Source organism: Phycodurus eques, chromosome 15 (assembly GCF_024500275.1).
Source record: "Phycodurus eques isolate BA_2022a chromosome 15, UOR_Pequ_1.1, whole genome shotgun sequence".
Lineage (NCBI taxonomy): Eukaryota > Metazoa > Chordata > Actinopteri > Syngnathiformes > Syngnathidae > Phycodurus > Phycodurus eques.
This window is the reverse complement of record NC_084539.1, coordinates 22,824,629-22,848,851: the sequence shown is the minus strand read 5'-3', so window position 1 is coordinate 22,848,851 and position 24,223 is coordinate 22,824,629. Positions and strand designations below refer to the sequence as shown.

Genomic DNA, 24,223 nt, shown 5'->3' with positions numbered 1-24,223 from the left:
TGTAATAGTGACAGCTCTACTTTACAATGTCTTTTATTTCGCTGCATTATGTTTCTTTTTAATACAATACAGTGGTATTTTTTCTTGATTAAAAACAACAAAAAACGGCGACGTTTGTTTGGGGACTGGAATGGAAAAAAGGTGTTCCGATTTATTCCATAAAGTCAAGGTACCGCCCAGCGTATTTGATTTGAAAGCGTACACAATCGCGGCGTGAAAGGCGGAGGCGTGGGAGCGCAGGCTCGTCCGTCTCAGCGTGAAAGAGGCAAAAAAGGTCACAAATAGATTTGGAAGTGATGTATTTCCATGTTGATTTTACAGCCTCATCCACAGCTTGAAATAGTTTTACTTCCTCTTCCTGCCGCGGCCACGGCGTCCTCTGCCGACGGCGTCCGCGGGCCCGCCGCCGCCTCCGCCGGCCGCGGGCCCCGCCGCGATGTTGATTTGGCCTTCCTGGATTTCGCTGCGCGTCTCCTCGGGGAGATGCTGGATGTGCTGCTGCGTCTCCAGGTAGAACATGACGTCGCGCAGCTGGTCCTGGAGCTCCGCCACGACCCGGTCCTTCTGCTCGCCTGAACGCAACGCCGCAATTTAGCTACTCGAACGTCTTCGGCTGCAGATTTGAACATTTCATCGAATTTGAAAATTCTGACAACAGCGCCACACGCCAACGTCCTCATTTGCATACAGCGGACAATTTATTAGGCACACCGCGGCAGGTGTCAACAGCAAGATAAGGCGCACTTTGAACTTGGATATTGCATAAAGCAACTTGAAATTGGCACATTTATAATGGGATGACCTATTATTATTATGATTATTATATTAAATTCAACTAAGATATTTTTGTGGTATGTGTGAAATCTTTATTGAACAATCTCAGTGACATTATTAAACAAAATGTGTCTACTTTGACATTTTCAAGGCATTATTAAATCTTAAATTGTATGATAGAATTTTTAAAAGCATTATTAATCTCAAAATTCAACTAAGACATTTTAATGGCATTATTAAACGTCAAATTCAACTAAGATGTTTTAATAGTATTGTTAAATTAAGTTCACTGACGAAGAAATGTTTCTGGCATTATTAAATGAAATTCAATGACAGACATTTTACGGATAATTTAACTCTAAATCCAACCACTAAGTCATTTAAAATAGCATTATTGAAGTCGAAATACAACAATGGAAAACTTTTGATGGCATCATTCAACTCTAATTGAAGCTATTTTGAAATTTTTAACAGAAATAAAATGTGACTGAGATTTTGAAATAGGATTCTGAAATTCCAAATCCAATAATTAACAGTTGAAATGAGTCTCAACTTTGAAGGGCATTATTAAACTCCAAATGCGACTACTTTGCCATTTTTATGGCATTATTGTCGTCTCTGAAATGAGTTTTGCGTGCGTGCGTGCGTGCGTGCGTGCGTGCGTGGGCGTCGCCCTCACCGCTCTCTTTGGCTCTGCGCTGCTCGTCGGCCAGTCGGGCCTGCAGCTGCATCTGATTGGCTCTCAGGCATTTGTTCATCTCCTGCTCCTCCGTCAGCTCCTGGCTGAGTTTCGTCATGCGGCCGCTCAGCTGCGTGCACCTACGCGCCACACATATTTCATACTTATCGTCATCCTCATAATTGTTATAAATGAACTTCCGTCGGGTCGGCTGTTCTTTGCCGACGCTGTAAATTAAAGAGCGAGCGCGGCGCGTGCCGCCGACACGCCTCCGTGAGGACTTGCGACTCAGCAGGCGAGTCATTAGCGAGCGGGAAGTGACCGCAACAACCTTGTGACGTCTTAAATGAATGACCATCCTACTGTAAACCAAACAAAATGGATCTTAACAATTAAAAACAAGCTAAAACATCCTCATAATTAGTGAAGGCATCAGACAAACATTATCTATCACCCCCTGTTGCACCGGGGTGGAACAGCACTCGTCCCAAACAGAGATTGTGTGTGAAACGGTGTGAAATTTGGACGACGGTGCAAATCCAGGACTCCCCCCCCCCTTTTTGTGGAATATTCCAATTTTACTTTTGGTTTTTCTTTTTGGTGACATGATCTGGAGTTCAACTGACTTTTTCTCCATGCTCTGCTTGTCTTTGCTGATTTCTCCCAGGCGGCGCTCCAGGTTGTCGCAGCGCTCCAAAGTCTCCTTAAACTTGGCCTTCATGTTGTTGATCTGTCTCGCACACACGCACACACGCACGCACGAGTGGCACCCAATAACAATCAGAAAAATGCTGTTGCCGCCGCTGACGTCGTGGTTCACCTCCTCCGCCGTGTCCTTCTCCAGGTGCGCAATCTTGTTCTCCCAGTAGACCCGCTGAGACTCCAGCTGACTGGTCAGCAAGTACGAGTACTGAGGGACGACCGGGGCGACCCCTTGTTAGCGCCACGCGGCCCGAGCGAGAGAAAGGAGGGGCCGCACGTACCTCCAGCTGCAGGGCGTCCACCTTCTCCGCCTGGCAGGTGTCGCCCTCGCACTCGTACTGGACCATCTTGCCGTCCGTCTTGCTCGCCACCAGCCGGTGGACGTAATTGTCTAGCGGGAGGAACATCAGCGACACGCTCAAGCCAAACGTGCGCACTATTGCACCGGCGGCAAATATTCTGTCATTCTGCCCCGGTACCTCCGGCGTAGTCCCAGACGCGGTGGTTGGTGAGCTGCATGGCGTAGGTGTGCTGAGTCTCCTCAAAGTGTTTGTAGGCGTGGCGGCTGACGTAGCGGCCGCAGCCGATGTGGCCGCAGATCAGGCAGATCCACAGGTTCTGGGGGGCGGGACCGGCAGGTTAAAGGTTAACGCGCGGACGGCGAGTCGGCGGCGGCGTTACCTCCTGCACGCCGCACTCGAAGCATTTGTTCTCCTCCACCGGCTCTGGAGTTTGACAGTAGCGACACACCGGACACCTGCGTGCAGATCAGGTCGCAGCTTACACTCGCACGAATCATTTTCACAGTTCTGCATATGATAAAAAAGTACGTGAAAACAACTTGTTGAAAAAGGTCTAAAGGTTGTTTGGTATCAGGAGAAAGTCAAAGCAAAACTTGCTTTGACTTGACAAAACTTGTCGACTTGTTGGTCATTCCAACTGAAGGTCTCAGGTCAACTGTTGCTCAGACGTGACGCGATCCGTTCCGGTCGGGTGCTCACGTGTGTCACAACATTTCATCAGAACGGCCGTTTTGCAGCTGTGCGACACGCGAAGAGCAACATGAACGTCGCATCACGTCATTCATCAAGACGGAGGTCAGTCGTCCATTTAGCGCAGCGGTTGCGATGCTTTTCTTCACGCAAGCGCTTGATAACAACAAGTTACGAGCAGTTGAAACCGTCTCGGTATATTTTCAAGAACGTAAACGACGACATCGCTGCGCATTTACGTCAAGACGGAGCGAGCGCAGAAAGAACGCAGCCCGACAACCTTCGCATCGACCGTTTATAGGATCGGAATATTCTACCGCCGTGAAAGCAAATGAAATTCCACTGGGTGTCAGTCTGCTTCATGTGATTGAGGCCTTTACACCTTCCACCCGGAATAGACTACAAGGATCCGTTTTTTTTGCAACCCTCCCCCAATTTTATCTTAAGGCCATACTGCCCAGCCCTAGCGTGTCTTATCGCGGTTAACGGTTTGCCACTTACGACGCGTCCTCCCAGCGTTGCAGGCACTGACTGTGGAAGCTGTGGTTGCACAGCGTGGTGAGGATGCCGTTGACCGACTCGTCCATGCGCTCCAGACACACCGTGCACTTGGGAAGCTCCGTCAGCTCCATCACCGGCAAACCGGCGCCCTGGAGGAACCGGACGACGGCGGGTCACGCGGCCGGCGTCCGAGTCACGCGACCGCGCCCGCCCGCCACTCACCTCCTCCGACTTGAAAACCTCAGCGCGCTCCACGTAGACCAGCTGGCACACCGCCTCCTCGATGGAGTTGAACTGGCGGCCGTTGCACGCCGTGTAGAAGCTGTCGGCGTCCGCCTGAACACGCACACGCAAACCAATGACGGAACACGACTCCCCGGTGCGCACGTGTCGCCGTTGCCCCGACCTGCGTGCTGAACTTGATGAGCACCATGTACTGGTTGGGGGTGGAGTCCCGGATGATCTTCATGTGCTCCATGACGTCGTTGAAGGGCGCCATCAGCTTCATCAGGTCGTGACTCGTCATGGCGGCGGGAACAGTCAGGATGCACACCATGGCGCTGCGCCCCACGTCCTCCGTCAGGGACGTCATCTTGCTGCGTCGAGGCCCAAAGAAAGGAGAACGAAGAGGAAGGAGGAGGAGGGGGAGGGGAAAAGGGAGCAGAAAAGGAAGAAAAAAAGATGAGAAGGGGATGAGGATAAGTAGAGGAAGAAAAAGGAGGAGGACAGAGAAGGATGGGAAGGGGAAGGAGGTGAAGGAGGAAAAGACAGGAGAAGGAGATGAAGAAGAGGAGGCTAAGGAGAGGGAGAATGCGAAGAGAAAGAAGGAAGAGAACAGAAAGGAGGGGGAGAAGAGGAGGAGAAGGGGATGAGGAAGGACAAGGAGAAAGGCAAGGAGGAGAGAGGAGGGTGAGAAGGGAAAGGAGGTGGAGAATGAAGGAAAGAAGAAGAGAAAGGGAAGCAAAAGAAGGGGAGGATGACAGAGAGGGAGGTGAACAAGGAGGAAGAATAAGTGGAGGAGAAGAAGGAAAAGCAACGGTAAAAAGAAGGGGAGCGTGATGGCAGCATGTGGCCACAGAGGGCGCCGTTGTGCGTTTGGCGTTGTTGCCCACTCGGTCTTGTAGAGGTGCATGATCCCGTGCACGACCTCCACCGACGGGTTCCCGCTGAAGAAGGAGATTTGCTCCGGCAGCCGCTTGGACGGCGAGTCCGGAGACGACGCCGCCGCCGCCGCCGCGTCCTCATCGGGATCCGCGCAACCTTCTGGATCGTCACCCCCGCCTTTGTCTACACGTACGCACGCACGCACGCACGCACACACACACACACACACACACACACAAAAGTTCAGGAAGCATTCGGAAGTGACACGCTACTTCCTGCCTCACTCTTTCGCCTTTGAGGCTTTTGACCGACAGGTCGTCTCCGATCGGCCGGCCTGCCTCGTTTGTTCCCAACGAAGACGAAAGTGCAGGAGTAGCGACGTCGTCAACAACTGCGGGACGCACAGAGAGCAGCGCCACCTGCTGGTGTGGATGACCGTAACGCCATCGCAACCAGCAGCCCCCTTCACACAGACGTCCCGCAAAATGCCACAAATCTGCTTCAAGGGGAACTCAACTCAAATTTTGGGAGGGAGAAAGAATGTCATATGTGCCCAAACTACAGGTACATCTCAATAAATTACAATCGTGTCAAAAGATTCATTGAGTTCGGTAGTTCAATCCAAAAAGTGAAACTCCTATCATAGAGATGCAGTACACACACTCAGAGTGAAATTCTTTCGTTTTGGCTCGCGACACAAAGCAAAAAAGTGCAACAAGCGCGTTACCCGGGCTGGGCTCAAAGGTCTCGATGACCATGTCTCCCATGGACCTGCTGCCCATGTGCTGGTGCAACACGGCGCTCCTCTCCGCCTCCGTCTTGCCGCTCAGGGCCAGCCGGCCCAGGGTCAAAGATTTGTCCTGCAGCTGCTCCTCGGACATGTCGCCCGCTGACGACCGAAGCCACGCAAACGGCCAGCCCGTTCAGAGATTGGGGGGGGAAAAAAACAAAAACAACCGTTGTTCATTATTGAAATGTTATCTTTTTTAGTTACCATGTATTTACAATTAAATAAGTAGACATTTTAATCTAAACTTCAAATTGTGTATTCCACTATTATTTTATTTACAACAATAAAATTAACCACTTGGTAAATTAAATAAATGAAAAAAATTAAGAGCGTGCATTTTCTGTACCACAGAGTGGTACAGAAAATGAATGAAGAGTATGAATAACATTTTTCAGCTTTACTATTTTTAACAATCAAATTATTAAATAAAACAATATATATTTTAATCCATACATAATTGTTTAGTTGACTACTGTTATTTACAATTAAATGACGTTATTTTATAAATTAAATGGAAGCTATGTATAAATGGAAACTATGCATGTCAAATTGTTTGTTACTGTTTTTACAATAATTAGTCGTTTAGTAAATTAATGAAAAATGGTGATATTTAAAATTGTTCACTTGATAATGTTTAATTATTTGCCATAATAATGAAATGGTTAATGAAATCAAACAACTTATTTAAAAAAAGAAAAGGCTAAATAAACGCAACAATTAATGCGAGCTAAAACTGAAGAGTCATTGAGATGCTTTAAAAAAATAATAATAATAATAATAAAAAAATCACTATCTGTAGCTAGCACAACAATGTTCGGCGTCGTCTTCTCAACTCACCGGCCGAGTATCGGAAGCCCTGCGGGGCTGGAGACTGGTCGGCTATTTCCAGGCGGATGACCACCAGGGACACGTTCATGTGTTTTGTCCTCGAGAACGTTTGGAAAAGACACAAAATAGAACAAAAACAAGGCGAGGCTAGCGATGACAGCTAGCTTCACAAGCTAGCTAGCTTCCAAAACACCAGTGAGCTCATTGACAACGCAACCGTAAAATTATGATGAGGAGACATTTTAGTTAGACGACAAAAAGAAACCGCAAATATATGATACATGCCTCTTCATATTTAATACACGTCACTGACAGAAAGTTCAGGAAGCTTGTAAAGCTCTTTAACTTGTACTACTTCTTCTTATTCATAGCTGACTGCTCAAGGAAGTCGTTTATGTGCCATCGTCCCCTAGCGGACAAAGTGGAATGGCATCGGAACATGCAAACTCCACAGAACTGAACTGTGAGGCAGACGGTCTAACCAGTCGCCCACCGTGCCACCTCAGAAAAAAAATCAGTCAAGTAGAATTTCTAAGTTCCAACGTTGTTGTTTTTTTACCATAAAAAAATCTGTCAAATATGGAATACCTTAAATTGTAATTCAAAATGAAATTGAACAAGATGAAGTGCCATCTGTTTGAATTAGAATTTCTGCTATCAAATTTCGAGCAGAATTCATTTTACCATTAAAACAATTTAGTGTCAAAAAACAGTTGGCACAAAAATACCTGTGACAGCTCAATTTGAAAAAGAAGTTCTAACGCATTTTTTTGCCAAAAAAAACAAATTTTGGATGGTAACACAAATTCAGTGTTAGAAATTTGATGGTAAAAAAAAAAAATGCATTATCGAAAGATATTTCTTCCATGAAGATGCAACAGCAGCACGGTGATGCGCCGGTGCGCCGTGATTGGCTGGCAACCCCGCCTTTTGCCTAAAGCCGGCCGCAATTGGCTCCAGATCAGCCGTGACTTTCACCACCTCAAACGCCATGAAAACAGATGGATGAAATGTTTTTTTGCCAGAAAAGAATATTTCTCACATGTCGCATTTTATTTTATTTTTTTTAAAAAAGCTTTGATATTCCAGTGTTTCTGTTTTTCCATTTTCTAACAAAAGGATGCTGAGATGCTCACACTCCAGATTGTCAATCACGGTCACTTTTCATGTTCTTTCTTCCAAAAGTCAGTCGAAAGGCAAATCACAAACGATTCGTGCCAGTGACGTGTTGCAAATTGTCGCGCGACGATGGGAAGCCGGCGCCAGACAGACGCCAAGTTGACGTGGATGTCTGAAAAATGCAAAACTTGGGTACGCTTTTCTTATTAAATAAGCGATCAATTTCATTGGACGGAAGACATCCAACAAAATTTGACGACGTCTATCCAACGAGAAATGAGCTGGATTTTTTTTTTTTTAGCAGCTGCTCAATTGAAAACATCAACTTTTGCGTCATTTTTTAAATTTTTTTTTTAGCTCAGAGCAAATAAAAAACGAGCACACAAGCTACTGCAGCAGTGTTACGCTCTCTCTCTCTCTCTCTCTCACACACACACACACACACACACACAGCTACTTCCACTGCCACGTACAATTAGGTCCAAAGTGTGTTTCATTTGAGGTGCCTGCATAAAACCTCAGCGCCGTTTGGGGCGCTCACATCAGTCTCCACCAAAACGCGCACGGATGCAGGTTGTGCGCGAGAAAAACAAGTCGCATCTGCCTGGTTGTTGTGGACGTCACGTGACCGGGTCGTCGCTTCCAGCAGCGAGCGGCAGAAGCTGTTCATTATTTGGATACATTTTTGGGGTCACGCTGCGACTACAGAGGCGTTGACGTCCTTCAGACGCACACTATATAAAGAAAGCACAAAAAACACAAAAATCTCCGATGGAATCTCAAGCGTGGCAGCTTCTTTGCACGCCAACACAAAGGCGAGGGACTGCGACGAGTGAGCGGGCAAAGGAAATAGTGGTTTATTGGACTCTCAGCTACTATGTACAATAATTTACTAGTTGGGCTAAAAATGAGCGTGTGAAGGTCACCACGTGACTTCGTGATAGGCGTACGCGTGTCCGTGCGCGTACGCGAGTGAGAAGAGTGTTCCGGAAATGCGTTCAGGGCAAACAGATGAAAAAGGATCAGGCGCGGCGGCGTTCAGATCTTGAGGTTCTTCACAGTGTCCGCTCGCTTCTTGAGCAGCTCGGCCGCCTCCTGCAGCGAACGCAGGTGACTGCTCTGCAGCTTGTCCACGGCCGCCCTCGTGAACGACGACTCCTCCTGGCGGGACGACAAATACAGTGTGTATGGATTCACACAGACGGCGCAGAGGAAGCGTACAGGAAGGACGGAGAATGTACACGTCACTATAACGCCGAATGTCTACTGATGCCTCAAGTCACGACAATGACTTTCTTGAATTTATACCAAATGCCTCCACTACCGTAGGTGGCGCTATGCGTCCTTTTAGCTTGAAATGCACACCGATCGGTCCGTTGGCAAAGGTCTGCTTTCGCTGACATCTTCTCCAACAAAAGCGACTGACCTCTGTGGATCCTTCCAGGGACAAGTCGGCCAGTTTGAGCGCCGTTATTCCAGCTTCCTGTCCCCTGATGTGCTCCAGGGCCCGGGCCAGCACGTCCTGCAAGCTCGCCGTCAGTTCCTGGAAACCGCACACCACCGCCGGCTGCGGGGGACGACGGCGAAATGTTAAGCGGAGGCCGGGGACTCCAGTCAAGTCCGACTTAAAGACCCACAAAAGGCATAATTGTATTTTTGGTGTTGAAACGTGCAAACGCTGTGAACAATTTAGTACTGAATTGCTGAGATTGTAAGCTACAAAGTAATAATAGCTCGGCCCATTTCCAGCGACGGATTGTCCAGCTAGCGAAAAAGCTATGCCTGCTTCCCTTCAGCTAGTCCGCTTGAGAGCGCCTCGTTGTCAGCCGCGGGTGCGCGCACAACACAGAGTGAAGGCGGACGAGCCGGGAGGGAAGATTTGATTTATTCATTTTTATTCCCAGCGTTGTGGATCGAGGCTTCGGGCCGGTGCGGCCACCGTAGAGCGCCTCACTGTCGGCCGGGAGTGCGCGCACGACACAGAGAGAAGGCGGGAGAGCGGGTGCGACTTGAAAGCAAGTGTATTTATTTCCAAAAAGAAATGAGCCAAATAGCGCATACCTGAGCTGCGCTTGCGTCCTTTTTCTTCTTCTTCTTCTTCTGTAGGCTGGACTTGAGCGGCCGCAGGACTTTGGTGCAGTAGCTGGCGACCCACAAGACCACGCACACCGTCTGCACGGAAGCGCAACGGCCGCGTCGATAAGATGGCGGCGGATCACGAGAACAACAACAAGGTAGCGCGGCCTCACCTCCACAAAGAAGATGAGGTTTTCTAATAAGGACGGTCGGATTTTTAATTTGCCCTCTTTCATGTCCAGAAGGTCTCCTTTGCATTTATTCAGCATTTCTGTAGCAGACACAAGAAGAAGATGACGACCACAAGGCGGTCACAGAGGAATTGTGGCTCACGGCTTGCGCACCTTGAAGCTGACCGGCGAGCGACTTGAAGGCGTTGCACATCTGCATTTGCAGCTCCGATGACTCGTCTGGGAGGAGCCGAAGAATTTCAAAAACAAGGCCCGCACAAGGCCTCGAAATAAAACTTGACACAAAAATCTGATTTGAATCCATTTTCCCCCCTCCGTACGCTTTATTCTTCTGGGATTTGCTTTGAAACCATTTTGTTTTTCCAGCAGGTTCATTTCCCAGCATTAACGAGCATCAACTTCCACAGAATTATATGCAACAACAAAATCAATCAAATGAAAATCGATTCTGCACGTTGTCTATTTCTGAGCTGGAATTAAAGTGGCTGAAAAAGCTGCTAAATATATTGACAACGTTGCGAATCTGAAGTCTGCGCTTTTGTCAACTAGCTGCTCTGTTCACAGCCATGTTGTTAGTGTAAACTTTGCACAACAGCAAGCACCCACTGAACTACAAAAATCACAAAAGATTAAATCGAAGCAAAAGAAATTGTCCTGACACCAAATTAAACGAATCGATAAAATCAATGAATAATCAAAAAATGACCCTGACAGATGAACCAATAAAACGGGCCAACGGCGCAGCCCGAACGAGCCGACGGCGGAGGAGCGGCCGCTTACCGAGTCCGACGGCGTCCAGTTCGTGCACGTGGAGCGACAGCTGCAGAGCTGCCGCTTGACACTGGCAGCTGCCGCTGGACAGGGCGGCAGCCAGACGGGCGGCGGGCGGTCCCAGGAAGGGGTACTGTGCGTGGAAAGCGGCATGAGCGTGTTGACGTGAGAAAGCCATTGTCTCCGTTTGTATGCGTCGCCGCTCCGTGTGCGTTAAAGTCGCGTCATCTACATCTACGCTAATTTCCATGAGCCCGTCTACGGCATTTCGCATTCTACGTTAGCATCAATGGTTCGGTTCCACACCTGCGCGCTCCTCTCGGCCAGCTGCGCGGCCGTCAGCAGGTTCCGGCTGAGCTGCGCCAGGAGGCCGCGCAGCGCGGACGACTTGTCCGCCACGCCGTTCTCGGTGGCCGCCGGGGAGTTCTGCGGCGAGTTTTTGTGCCCCAGCGCCGCCACCAGGGCGAGGAGTCGCAGCGTGAGGGAGCGTAACCGCAGCCACACGCGCTCTTCCTCCAGGGAGCGCCGCCGATGCTCCTCGCTCAACTTCCTGTCGGGCGAGCGCGGCGAGATCACACGTTAACAAGTGGGCTCTTTTTTTTTTTAAACAGACAGATGTGATGCTTTATCTTGGTCCATTTTCATTCACACCGTTCAAAACTGTTGCTGTCGTATTTGTACGCATCGTTCCTTTCCTAAAAAGAAAGCAACCTGTTACTTATACTTTTAATGCCTTCGGTGTTTTTATAGCATTTTAATTCAAGCACTTCTAACAATTACTGCTGCATTTGTCTACATCGTACGTTTCCTAAAACGAAGACGGACTATCTCTATTTCGAAAAAAGAAAAGATTGAATCTGTTTTAAACGGGTACTGTTGTATTTGTCTGCATTGGTCAACTCGAAAGCCAAAAGATTTAAGCTGTTATATACTGTGCATTAGAAATGCCACTGGTGTTTTCTATTATAGCGTAGCATTTCAACCATTCAAGCTAATGTCTTTTCTGACCATAACAGGTCATTATAATGCGAGTTATACATCATGATGAAGTTCCCATGTCGGCTTCGGGACATTTTCCTGAACTCGGTAAATAAGTCACAGGAGAGTCGAGTTGTGCGAGGACGACGGATCGCGAGTGTGTTTTGTACCGCTCGTTGGGGTCCCAGCAGGTGAACACTGTGAGGTCTCTGTTGTCCCTCATGTTGTCCCAGGGAATGTCATCCTCCTCTGCAGACAAACACATGGCCTTCACACTCTCCTCCAGACTCAACACACTGGAAAACAACATTTTAGGGGGAAAAAAAGGAGAAAGAAAAACAAAAAAAAGAAAAAAACAAAAAAAAGAAGACAAATAGTCGTCACAACGGTGAACGGAGGCGAGCGGGCGCGGCGCACGGCTTGCGGGGTTGCTCACATATCGGCCTCCAGGAACAAGTCCAGCAGCATCCTCTCGGTGCGGACCTGGGCGAAGTGCAGCGACTGGTTCAGCCTGTTCCTGAGGGCGATGAACTCGGGGATCTTCTCGAAGGCGCCGTACTTGTACGCCTGGATGATGTACTCGGAGGTCTGCGGGGCCGAAGGCAGGCACATTTGGCTTTTTCAACGTTATTCTTTTTTATTTTGTTAGATTGTAGGGTTAGTGCTATGTTTAGAATCCATTATTATAGCAATCATCCCATCAAGTATTAGAATCATCCCATAAAAATTGATTTCTCATTCAACGATACCGATACAAAATATGCACGAGATGTGCATTTTTTTTGTCCACTTAGGTCGCCGTCCTCACGTTCCACACTAGTATCTGCGGCTGATCCACCCCCCCCCCATCGGCGGTCCCTACTCGAGGTTGCTTTTGGGTTTTTCCTTGCCTGGTTGGGGGTTTGAGATTAGAGGATGTCATCCATTGTGGCCAAGTGCGAGCCTGTGAAGCCTTTTGAGACTCTTTTGTGATGAAGGGTTCCGCAAATTAACCTGACTTGACGTGCGTGGCTTTAAAAGGCGGGGCCTGGCCTGGCGAGTGACGTGGGAGTCAGCGAATGAGAATGTACCGTTGGCTGTTGTGCGCTCAGGTCAGTGTGAGTAACATACTTTGCGACAGTACTCGAGTAATGATTCTTCTGACGAATTTTTACTTTTACTTGCTACATTTGAACACAGGTAGCTGTACTTTTCTACTCCTTACTTTTGCATTTCCATTTTTTTTTTCATCTTTGTTGCCATCTTGTGGCATCTTGGTGCCAAGGAACTATGCTGAAGTCTGTTGAGGCGCTACAATTAGCAGCCAAGGGATTATGCTGAAGTGCGTTGGGGAGCTTCTTTCAGACAAAAGTGATGCTTTGCCGCCACCATGTGACATCTTGGTGCCAAGGAGCTGTGCTGAAATGAGTTGACGAGCGCTTCATTTCGACCAAAATAGCACTTTACTGCCATTTTGTGGCATCTTTAGGCAATTCTGAACATTTTTAAGGGGGCGTCGATGACTCGCAGATCCCCAAAATTAAGTTTGACTTTTGTACTTAGGTACATTTGAGATTCTGTATTTTTTTATATTATTGAAGTAAATGAACCGAATCAGTACTTCCACTTAATTAAGTAGCGAGCGCGAGTACTTTTTCCACCACTAGAGGCCGGGGAAGTCTGAGAAGAGCGACGTGGACTCACATCTTTCTGGTTGGAGTGGAAAAACCTGAGAGAGAAGTTGCAGGCTTGCGACGCGGCGGCAAACTGTCCCAAGGACTGGGCGTAGCGCGTCAGGAGGAACCCGATGGTGTCGTGCTGGACGTGCTTGGCGTCCAGGCTGGCGTAGAGGTCCACCACCGGCTCGAAGGCGCCCAGGCGGCAGTAGAGGAGCAGCAGCAGCAGCTTGAATTGAGCGTTGGACGGGCTGTTGGACAAACCTTCGTGGAGGAGGCCCAGACTCTGCCACGCCGCCATCTCGTCTCCTGAGACGCACCGGAACGCACGTCACGCCGAGCGAGAGATAACATGGCAGAAAGAGAGCGACGACGCACCGCTTTCCGTCCACAAGTCGATGTAGACGTGAGCCGCCATCAGGCAATACATGTCGGAAAACTGCAGCTCCGTCTTCAGAGCGTTCTTCCCTGTCAGAGCGCAAACAGGGGGGGGGGGGGGGGGAACGTGAATATTATACCGAAAGTCGTTTTTGGGAGAATACATTTGTATTTTGGGGGAAATTTCGATTTTTTTCAGAAAAATGTATTTCTTAAAGAAAAAGGTCATTTCTTTGATTCAAGGAAGGTGCGTGGACTGCGGTTTGGCATTTGTGAAATCACTCATTGGCAAAATTTGGGGGGGGGGGGGGGACTGACCCCCGTTATTTGCGAAAACCTCCACTTATTTGTTTTTTTCGCTACCCAATCTTCACGTATTGATTTATATTTTTTTTTACCTGATCTGTGTTTTTTTTCCATGCCAATAATAAGGGTGCAACAATTATTTGCGTGTTTTCGCTATTCGCAGGCGGGCTGGCTCCCGAACCCCTCTTATGAGCAAGAATAAGGTCGTCATTATTTCAAAAAACAAAGGTATTTCGTGAAAAATAAGATGATAATAAATAAATATATATTTTCAGATTGAATTGCTTTGGGTAGGTGTATTTGCTCAAGAGTAAGAATAAGGTCGCCTTTTTTAAGAGTGAATTTTCAGAATCGCTTTTTCCGAAAGTTATTTTTTAAGAGAGAACTTGTAAGCTTACACGAGAAAAAAGTTGTATTCTTTGAGAAATAAACACGCAAAAATACCGTACGTTGGCCGCCCGTGTTTTGTTTTTAACTGTAAGGACTGAACCCGACCACAAATAGTTAAAATCCATGAATAATTGATAGATGCCATGAAAAAAAACATTCTGAAACAGTGCGACTATTCGTGGGAATCGTGTCCCCAAAACACGGGCAAGCAGGGGATTCCGAGAATAACGGGGGACAGGTTCCCCCAAAAATATGTCGCAGCGGTTCACTTTTTTTGGAAAGCATGTGAAACTATTTTTTATTTTTTTAAATCATTTGAAATTATCTGAATGATTTAATTGATTTGACTGCTCCAGTGTTTCACCACGCATGGATTATAGAGTATATCTACAAATCAAGTTTGATTTAATACCTTCGCTACCTTCTAAATGTTTAAGAAGAACGTCTCTTATACGAGTCCTCACAAAGAGTCAGAAAACGACCCCCACCTGCCCAATACAATTTTTGCAATTTTCATGATTTTGACACTTATGCTGTAGTTTATCTTGTCTGTGGTTCCCGATTTTAGCAGGAATTGGACCAAATTGGCCAGGATGAACAAATGTTTTTCCTGCTGACCAAACTTGAGGCCGTGCCGGTAGCGCGCCTTGAGCTCCGCGATGAGCCTCAGCTTAGCGGCGGCGTCGAGGGCGTGATGCAGGCCGAGCGCCCGACTCAGCTGACACACGCACAAATGCCTCTGCAGCGCCTTGGTGTCGTCCGGGAAGGCCGAGCCGTCGGGTCCTCGCCGGCCCGGCGGGGCGGCCTCGCTCAGCCGATTGACGAACTGAACGCAGAGAAGCGCGACAGACGTAATTGACGGGCTGCGCTTCGGCGAGACACGGCGCCCGTGCCGTCGCTCACCTGCACGTGCCGGTCTGCGGCGAGCAGGTGGAGGTAAATGTTGAGGTCCGTGACGCAGCAAGGCTTGTCGCCGAACTTGACGAAAAACTGCACCATCAGTTCCAAAGGCTCTCCTGCGCAGGCAAAAATAAAAATAAACCGCCACCACGAGGCAACGAGGCAACTTTGTCATGACCTTCAGGCCTTGTTGGATTTTACACTTTCAGCTTGTCCGTGGACATTTTTCAGATTTCTTTCTGCTCCATTGACTGAAAAGAGGTTTTAGCCAACGTCAGCTGTCATCATTAGTAGATGCTATATTCATTTTTGTTTTTTAACCATTCGATTCCAGTTTGTTTGCATAATGCGTAGGTTGTAAAACAACCTCAAAAGTGAGATTTGGGGTTTTGGCCGGACTGAACGGCGGCAGCGACCTCCATTCAAGTCCACCCGTCGCCCGTACCGCTTGCCCTCACGCGGGCCGCGGGCGTGCCGGCGCCTATCCCGGCCGACTCTGCGCGAGAGGCTGAACTCCTCGCCAGCCTATCGCAGGGCGCGTCGAAACAAACAACCATTCACACTTACGGGCAATTTAGAGCCTTCAACTGACCTGCCGTGCACGTTTTGGGGATAGATGGAGGAGACCGGAGTACCCGGAAAAAAGCCACGCAGGCACAGGGAGAACATGTCAACTCCACACAGGGGAGGCCGGATTTGAATCCGCAACCTCAGAACTGGGAGGCAGATGTGCTAACCACTGTGCCGGCCTCCATTCAAGTAAGCAGCAGTTTGGAGAATATTGAACAGTTGAACTTGACTCTCTCTTAACATTAAACGAAGAGAATTGCTCGTTGTATATGAGAAAAACCACATCCTTTTGTCATCCTAACAAACATTGCAAAATGCCATAGAAGGGCTAACAAACAGCAGCGGTATCACGGTGTTATGAAACTTTTAAGCAATGGGTAGTTGAACACAAATAGTGGAACAACACGTAGACAGAAAATAACGAGACGGGCATATATTCTAATAAATGTGGTTTTCTGTGGTCATTTTTAACTTATTTTGGTAATATCTAGAGAGAAAATACCAATGCGCTTGGTAAAAATGGAGTTTCTTTCATTATGTCTGTGTCATGGTAATCCGCAAAGGTTAAATCAAGGCAGCTGGACTCCCTCTTGTTTCTTGTTTTCCGAAAAAAAATGACAAAAGCAGTTATGCATATCTAAAACGCGACGTGGACACAAACGGGCAGCGTCTTAGAGTCCAATGATCTTTTGTGGAGTTTTTACCGAGCAGGCTTTCTTGGGGAAGGTCGCGCTCTCGCAGCCGGCGCATGAGCTCCAGACGCGCCAGGTAAGGACCTCGCAGCGAGCGAGCGTCTTTGTCGTCCTCGCCGGCGATCCGCTCCTCCACGAACCTCACCACTTCTTCCACCGTGTGGTGCACCGCGCCCTCCGAGCAGCTGCACACATCCCGCGCGTTACTGTACATACGCCAGGTAGTACACCGACTTTGCACGCCAACTGCGGTGTGACCCCGAACGAGGACGAGCTGTATAGAAAATGGACGATTTGTACTCACTGTTCTCCTTCCGCCGGCGGACTCCACGACTGATCCATGAGGTGAAAGAGCGAGTCAAAGTAGGCCAGGTAGAACTGCCAATCGTCAGGACTGCGAGCAGAGCGACAACACGATCTTAAAACCATCATATTTATCCGTGGACATCGGATGTATTTGTATGTCATTGGAATTAATATATTTCCAACAGTGTATTCTCTTCATTTGATAGCGATTCTGTTGGCTGCACTGCTTCTAGTCCGTGGATGTTAGATGTTTTTTTTTTTGTCCAATCAGATTTCAGCCTGTATGTGTTGCCATGTCAATCTAAGCTGCCCAGGGCCTTCAAAATTGGAAGTGCTTAACTTCAACTATACAGTAAGTGAACCACCGTGTTTTTGCAGATTGCCATTTGGAAATTCACAGATGGATAAAGTGAGTTGAGGAGCTTCATTTAACACAAAGTCTGTGTCTTTCCGCATTCTTGTGGCATCTATAGGCAATTAGAAACCCTTTTAAAGCGGGAACGTCAATGGACGGCGCACCAGCTTCGAGACGTACTGTACTTCCGATCTCCCCAGGCATCGGCAATTCCGTTTCCGGTTGACAACAGCAGGAAAATAGACGGGCAGAAAAAATCAAGCTCTTTGACTGGCAGAAGAAAAAATTGTCAAAATAATGTGCAGTAAGGAATACGAAGCAAAGAAGCCAATTTTGCTATTACAGCGACTCGATCCACTGCAAAGCGGCACACGGCGACGCTCATTTCAGCCATCCGTTTTTGTTGTTGTTGTTTTTTTAAATTAAAGTTTCCCATACATTATATTTACTCATTTTTCTGGCAGTTAAATTGCTTGAGTTTTTCTGCCCAACCATTTTCCCGCTGTTGTCCGTGGAGCCGGACGTTAACCGGAAACCGATTTGCCGATCACCGGCGAGATCGGCGCGACTCCGTGGCGGCGCTACTTGCAGATTTTGGCTATTCCCGGCGAAGGGTTCGGTCCCTATCCCCCTGGAATAGCTGGGATTCATTTTAGCATTGGGAATGTCGCTTTAACCAACCAGATCTCAAATTGGTCAAGCCGGCCGTCAATGATATCAACATTCTTCTACACTCTGATTGGCTGGTCAGCGCAAACGCATCTGTAGCCATGTGCGCACATCGATACATTTAATTATCAGCATTTATAGTGAATATGATGCATTTTGTTTCATTATTCAAAATATTTTTGAATATTGTTTGTGAACTGCTTCGGGTAACGTACGTTATATTGAGTTTTGTACAGTACTCGTGGCTCATATAATTGCCTTGGCGTGATGATGGTGCTATTAGAGGTGGACGAAGTCCTGCAAGAAAAAAAACAAAGAAAGTCGAGCCTCACTTCTTGAGCAGGAGCTTGTGGGCCAGGGCGTTGCACTCGGGCCAGCGCCGAAGTCGTCGGTACAACATCATGCACTTGCTCTCTCGACTCTGAAGCTCGCTGGTCAGCTTCTCTGCGGTGACGTCGCACAGTGAGGAGGAGGTGGTGGAAGCACAAAGACGCTGATTATTGTGAATATTTACCTCCGAGCGGACCCCTGACCACTTCCAAAGCCTCCTCGCATTTTCCCAAGCGCTCCAGGATCATAAAGTAGAGCTGAACCTGCGATCGCACAACAACTTTGCATGATGCAAACACAAAAGGACAGGACGCAAAGAGTTGTTCGCCGCGAAACAGGTACACTTCAATCTAGTAGAATAGTGTCAAAAGCTTCATTGCGTTTGGCAGCGCCATTCGAAAAGTGAAACTCATATTGCAAAGATGCACGACACACGCTCCGAGTGAAACCTTGCATGATTTTTAGATAGGTGTCAATTGGATGATGAGAGCTAAAAGCAAACAAAAACCCTAATTTCACCATTTCTAGAAACTACAAAGAACTTTTTTTTGGGTTGTTGAACAGAAGCTCCTCAACTCACTTCAACATAGTTTCCGCCAATTAATCACCAGGCTCGCCAGAAAGTTTGCTGAGAAACTACTTTCGTGGACAAATAACTTTTTTTTGTAGTTGTAGGTTTTGGGTAAAGTATCGCTTTTGTGTGCCAAAATACATCTCTCTGTTGTCCACCGATGCATTTTGTGCATAAATATTGCACTTTTGTGACCGAAATGCGACTTTCATGACAAACATTTCAAGGCCACGCATGATATTTGTTGCAACAGTATCATAGCCCAACGCAGCCTTTTGTGAACAAATAGCATTTTAAAATATTGCATTTCCATGAGAAACTACCACTTTCCACTTTCGTTTGTGACAACATACAGCTAACTACAACTTTTTCCCAGGTACAAATGTTGCACTCGTATGACCAAATATTAAAAAGATTGTGGCTAATTGTCAAATTTGACAGCATGCAAAAGTCTTGATAAGATGCACAATTAAGATTCAGGCTCTAGTCGACTCAACCTCTGACTGATTCAGAATCAGAATCCTCTTTAATGTCCCGATACTTTTATCGGGATAATTTAGATTTGAACATCTAAAGCGACCACGATGTCTCGCGTCCAAACGCTCACCTCTGCTTCTGCTTCAATTTTGTCTTCTTTGACCATCTTCTCCACCATGCGTTCCGCCAGGGGCAGGAACATGGTTTGGGATAGTTTTTCATCCTGTGCTGAGATGGCCTGAACAAACAAACACGCAGTTAAAAACCTTTAAAAAGTGTTTTAAGTCTTGTTTACGGGACAATAGGGCTGCGCGAGCTTGGGAAAAAAATGACAACGTGATTTTTTTTAAACCTGCGATATATATTGAGACATGAAAGAACACAGGATCTGCGTTGGCAAAGTTCATTTTCTACACGAACGAGTTCAAAGTTCAAAAATGAACCGTTGTTTTCATTTTTTTCCCCAACCGGTTACTGAGGGGTTGTTACCCTCCAAATACTGGCATTTCATGTCCCCATTGTTGCCACCCATTCAGCGCACACGAGCAACCAGCTGAGGGCTTTTTCAAAAACATGAGGAACAAGGTGTTGCTTGAATGTTGTTTTTTTGAAATGAGGAATTAAAACAAAAACAGGACTTTTGTCCTTAATGTGCAAACAAAAACATGCACCATAGTATGACAGGAACGATGGCAAAAGGACATTGATAACTTTGCGTTCCTCACAGCGCTGGCTGACTAACAACAAAACTTTTTATCTTATCTACTTTTATATTACCCAACAAAAAAATATATAATAATATCACAGTGTGATCGTACAGTGTTTTAACTAAAGCATTCTGATACAAACAATATTTTTTTTATTTTTTTTTTAAGTGATGTACTGTATTACGCAAGAACACATTCACTCCCGTTTCCGCAGCGTCCCTGAACGCACCTGCAGCGTGCCCGCCACCCGTAGTTTCATTGCGAAGAGCGAAATAGGAAATGCAGCAGGTGTGCATTGTTTCCCGCATCCTCATTCAGAGTTATCATACAAGGATGTAAGTATACAACACGCTGGGCTGCTCCGTGTGTTGTTCGAAGCGTTACGACTACCGTAACGTGCTAATCTTATTGGCATACCCCAACAGGTCCCTCTGCTGGTCACTTTTGTAATATTACAGTTGAGTCACTGTATATTATTACATACAGTACACCAACATCGCAGCGGACCCTGCAACGTGACGATCGCGCACACGCACATGGCAATGACAACGCGCAAACAAAATATGGTGCGTGGCGAGGATGACAAAAGCACGTACCTGCATTACCAGACTCATGACGGACCAGAAGTAATACGGATTCTTGGGGACGATTTTGTACAAGGCCATTCCCGCCTGAAGAGAGGAAAGCATAAATCAGGTCATAAATCATCAAACCCAGTTAAAGGAGCAGTTGTTCGTAGGTTTGTAATTACCATAAAAATTAGGCTAATCTGCGATTGGCTGGCGAGCAGTTCAGGGTGTGCCCCGCCTCTCGCCCAGAGTCAGCTGGGATAGGCGCCGGCACGCCAGCGACCCGCGGTACGGAAAACGGAAGCATGGCTAGGCTAATCGCCGTTAGCCCATCTAGCGTGTTTCGCATTTAATGTTAGCAATAAGCGTCCTGACTTTCGTAACACGAAATGAAACGGTTTGGTTGAACATTTTGCTACAAAGCTAAGTAGTGCCTTTCTTCATTGCATGTATGTATGTGCGTGTGTGCGTGAGCACTTCTCTACCTGCTGCATCTTCTTGTACTCGCCAACGCGGGCGTATGCCATGAAGAGGTGAGAGTGGTACTCCTCGCTGAGCGGGACCTTCTTCACCGCCGCCTCGTACAGTTTGGTCACCAGCTCGGCTGTAACCAACATTCGTGTCAACTGATACGTGTGCACAATCGCGCCGCCGCGCGTGTACTCACGCCGATGCATCTCCCTGTAGAGGATGGTGAGCGCTTGTAAGGAGTTGTCGTCCGTGGGCTCCAGGGAGGTGACCTCCTGGGCCAGGGAGAAGGCTTCATCCTGCTTGCCCGTCCGCTGGAGGCCGATGGCCTTCAGCACCTGGACGAGGAGGAGATGGAAGAGGAGCAAAGGTAGCGAGAAGAGGAGGAGGGGGAGGACAAAAATTAGAGGAGGAAGAGGAGGGGAGAAGAAGGAAGAAGAGGAAAAAGAGGCCAGGAGTAGAGGAGAAAGAGCAGGAGGAGACCAAGGACGAAGAAGAGGAGGTGGACGAGGAATAGAGGAGGAGGAGAACAAGGCAGAAGAGGGCGTGGAAGAGGAAGAAGTGGGCAAAAATAAAGCCACTAGTGATGTCATCATATTTTCAGGCTCAGAGAAGTGTGCTTAAAATAAAATCCCGGATATTTGCCATATCAAATTACACAATTCAGAAAAGGTTTGTGATTTTCTGGCTAAATTTCAGGATGAACCTATAATGCACTCTAACCTTTGTAGCTCAACAACTTGCACTTCTGTAAACTGTTGACTGTTTGGCAACTTGCTGTCCTTCACCAAGGAGCTTGAATGGCAAAATCCACAACATTTCCAAGGAACCATTGACCAGTCAGACGTGCATTCCAAAATTTACAAAAGGTCAAGTTCACCCGTATAGCGGTTTTAGTGCATTTTAGCTCCACTCTAGAAATGATCTCAGCATGATGATTCCCTTTGTAAAGGCAGAATGGCTCTCATTGGACGGCGTACGGAAGTGACGATACCTTCGCGCAGTGCAAGTCTTTGTGCTTCTTCAGCAGCTTGTCCGCCTGCTGGACGGCCATCTTGTTGTTGCCATTGTCCAGGTAGTCTGGGGGCAAACAAAGAACAATTCAAGTCCTTCTTAGCTGAAGTCAAACTCAATGTCTTGTAATTTTGACACAGCACAGACAAAAGTCTAAACAACACTGCAAAGATGTGTTTTTAGGACGTAGTCAGCTGACTGCCTGTAGCATCGCGCCAAATAACCGCTGATGTGAACGAAGGCGCTCAAGTTCTTAAATTGTTGGCGAGGGGGGAATAAAGGCTCGATGCCAAAGTGCATCACTGGGCGCCGCCTCAAAAAAACGAAACAAAAATAAATCAGCAAATCTGAAATGGTGAAATACAGTTTAACGCTCTATCTCCACAGTTAGTTCTCCATCTTTGCACAGTTTCTGCAATTATCTCCAAACATAAATCCATTTAGAAACAAATCTCTTTCATAAATTGGTAATGATCTTGGTGTTATGATGTTACATGTCAACTACAGTGAACCTCTGCTATATCGCAATTCATCTTAAGCGCCCCCGTTATTTGGGAATATTTAAGCAATCTTTTTGTTTCCATGGTAGTGAATTACATTGCACTGTGTGTGCTTGTATGGTAGACAAATGCAGTTCAGCCCCTCTGGAACAGCTGCCTGCCAAAATTAACTGCAGCAGACAGCGATTGTGTCACGTCCCTCCTCTCGCCGCCAAGGAAGCGAACTTTTACCGAAGACTTGTTGTCGGCATCTAACGTTTACTAAAGTTACATTGCATTCACATCTGCTGTCACTCAAGAAGCAAATTGAAGCCTTCACAATGAACAGGGGTGTGTAGACTTTTAAAATCCACTGCATTTCTATTATTTCTATGGAAGTTCAGGCAAGTTAATGCTGGGAGGGGGACATGCAGAAAAAAAACTGTATGATAGCATTAGAAATAGAGCAAATCCAAAAACAAGACAATTTGAATATTTTCTTTTTCTAAAATCTATGGGGGCAATGCTTTCAAAAGAAACATCGGAAATGCGAAAAATATAGATACTACATTAAGGCCATATTTCCCAGCACTAGTCCACATTATGATTGAAATAATTACGTGTAAATATTGTCGCAATGCCCAAAACTCAAATTAAAGATCTGTGACAGCTCCACGCTAGTTAGCCGGCTTAGCATGAAGCGTTGTCCCGTGGAATGCTAAGTGGAAGCTAACACACTTAGCCGCTCAACTACCGATAAAACCCAGAATATGGGCGCGACCACGGAGGCTAAACTTCAACGACCGTCATCCGGCGGTGAATAACCGGCACAAAATGAACAAGTTTTGGGGGGGGAAAAGACCAAGAGTCAATGAAAGACATGCTAGCCGACGTGTTAGCGTGTGCGGCTGGCTGTCACAAATAGCGCCCGTTAGGAAAACGAGACAGTGCAAAAAAACAAAAAACAAACAAAAAAACTGTCTCGACTCGAGTGTATTTGCTTTTGTTGTTTTTTTTTTTGTTTTTTTTTTTGTATTTCGTGTGTTACAATCGGGATGCTACCGGCAGAGAACCGGAGCGCACCGGCTGTGGTCGCGGGGGCAAGCCCGGGGAAGGTGCACTGTCATAGGGCGCAGCGGGGCAGCTGAGCCCGTGGTCGCCGATGAAGGGGCCGCGAAAAGGCTGCCCCTCTGGCTCCGATGGAGTCGCGTTTAAAGTGCAAGCGTAGCCGACGTGCGCGTCCGAACGTGGCGGCCGGCCGGAGCTCACCGTATATGGGTCTGAGTCTCCGGTCGTTGGGGTCTTGCACATGGCCTCTCGCCGCCATGGTGGTTTAGTTTACCTGCTGCCGAGGAAGTGTCCGCGCATGCGCACAAATGTTCACGTTTCACACGTGTTACATTTCACACTCCACCGACAAACATTTGCAACCTAAATTGTAATATTTGTAACTTGAAATTGTATTACTTTATTCCTAACAGTCCATTCTCTTCATTCGGTAGCGTTTCTCTCGGCTGCACTGCTTCTTGTACGTGTATGATGATGTCAGGTTTTTCTGTCCAATCAGATTTTAGATTCCACGTGTTGCCAGGTCAATGTAATCTGCCCAGAGATTTAGTTCAATCCGCAGGCCACCTGTGTCAAACTCAAGGCACGGGGCGACATTCGGCCCGCCACATCTTTATGTGGCCAGCTGATATTGGCTGTCCACTGCAAGGAAATCAATGTGAATTGATGTTGTGAATTGTGTTGAGGTCAGGGGTCTGTTTCATCTCATTTCAAATTCGTCTCCACGGGGCCGATGAGCTGGACCTTGACGACATCATCATTTTTCCATTCTGTGATTGGTTGGTCTGAGCAAAACTTGCTATTGGCAACTTCA

The 24,223-nt window shown here is 47.2% G+C and overlaps 2 protein-coding genes across 6 annotated transcripts; both read right to left on the bottom strand.

Annotated features, from left to right (window-relative positions):
• Nucleotides 1-15: 15 nt before the first annotated feature.
• Nucleotides 16-6,749, bottom strand: brap (BRCA1 associated protein). 4 transcript variants are annotated; one of them, XM_061697823.1, is made up of 13 exons: nt 6,380-6,749; nt 5,480-5,641; nt 4,761-4,935; nt 4,055-4,244; nt 3,871-3,984; nt 3,649-3,797; nt 2,837-2,912; nt 2,635-2,773; nt 2,437-2,546; nt 2,274-2,363; nt 2,080-2,183; nt 1,454-1,593; nt 16-613 (listed from the first exon to the last, which is right to left on the bottom strand). In XM_061697823.1, the coding sequence occupies exons 1-13, from the start codon at nt 6,456-6,458 to the stop codon at nt 324-326; spliced, it is 1,818 nt and encodes a 605-aa protein (XP_061553807.1). In that variant the 5' UTR covers nt 6,459-6,749; the 3' UTR covers nt 16-323. The 4 variants fall into 4 exon arrangements, with proteins under 4 accessions (XP_061553807.1, XP_061553808.1, XP_061553805.1 ...); XM_061697824.1 differs by having other exon boundaries at nt 16-572; XM_061697821.1 differs by having other exon boundaries at nt 2,080-2,363.
• A 530-nt stretch (nt 6,750-7,279) lies between these two features.
• Nucleotides 7,280-23,848, bottom strand: naa25 (N-alpha-acetyltransferase 25, NatB auxiliary subunit). 2 transcript variants are annotated; one of them, XM_061697789.1, is made up of 23 exons: nt 21,843-21,914; nt 21,572-21,643; nt 21,048-21,186; nt 20,866-20,984; nt 20,408-20,482; nt 19,235-19,342; nt 18,241-18,319; nt 18,059-18,170; nt 16,701-16,790; nt 16,409-16,581; nt 15,138-15,250; nt 14,853-15,060; nt 13,539-13,628; nt 13,189-13,469; nt 11,942-12,093; nt 11,676-11,801; nt 10,834-11,077; nt 10,537-10,660; nt 9,910-9,975; nt 9,739-9,836; nt 9,551-9,661; nt 8,916-9,056; nt 7,280-8,650 (listed from the first exon to the last, which is right to left on the bottom strand). In XM_061697789.1, the coding sequence occupies exons 3-23, from the start codon at nt 21,055-21,057 to the stop codon at nt 8,528-8,530; spliced, it is 2,643 nt and encodes an 880-aa protein (XP_061553773.1). In that variant the 5' UTR covers nt 21,058-21,186; nt 21,572-21,643; nt 21,843-21,914; the 3' UTR covers nt 7,280-8,527. The 2 variants fall into 2 exon arrangements, with proteins under 2 accessions (XP_061553773.1, XP_061553772.1); XM_061697788.1 differs by lacking the exon at nt 21,572-21,643 and adding an exon at nt 23,611-23,848 and having other exon boundaries at nt 7,281-8,650; nt 21,843-21,928.
• Nucleotides 23,849-24,223: the final 375 nt, after the last annotated feature.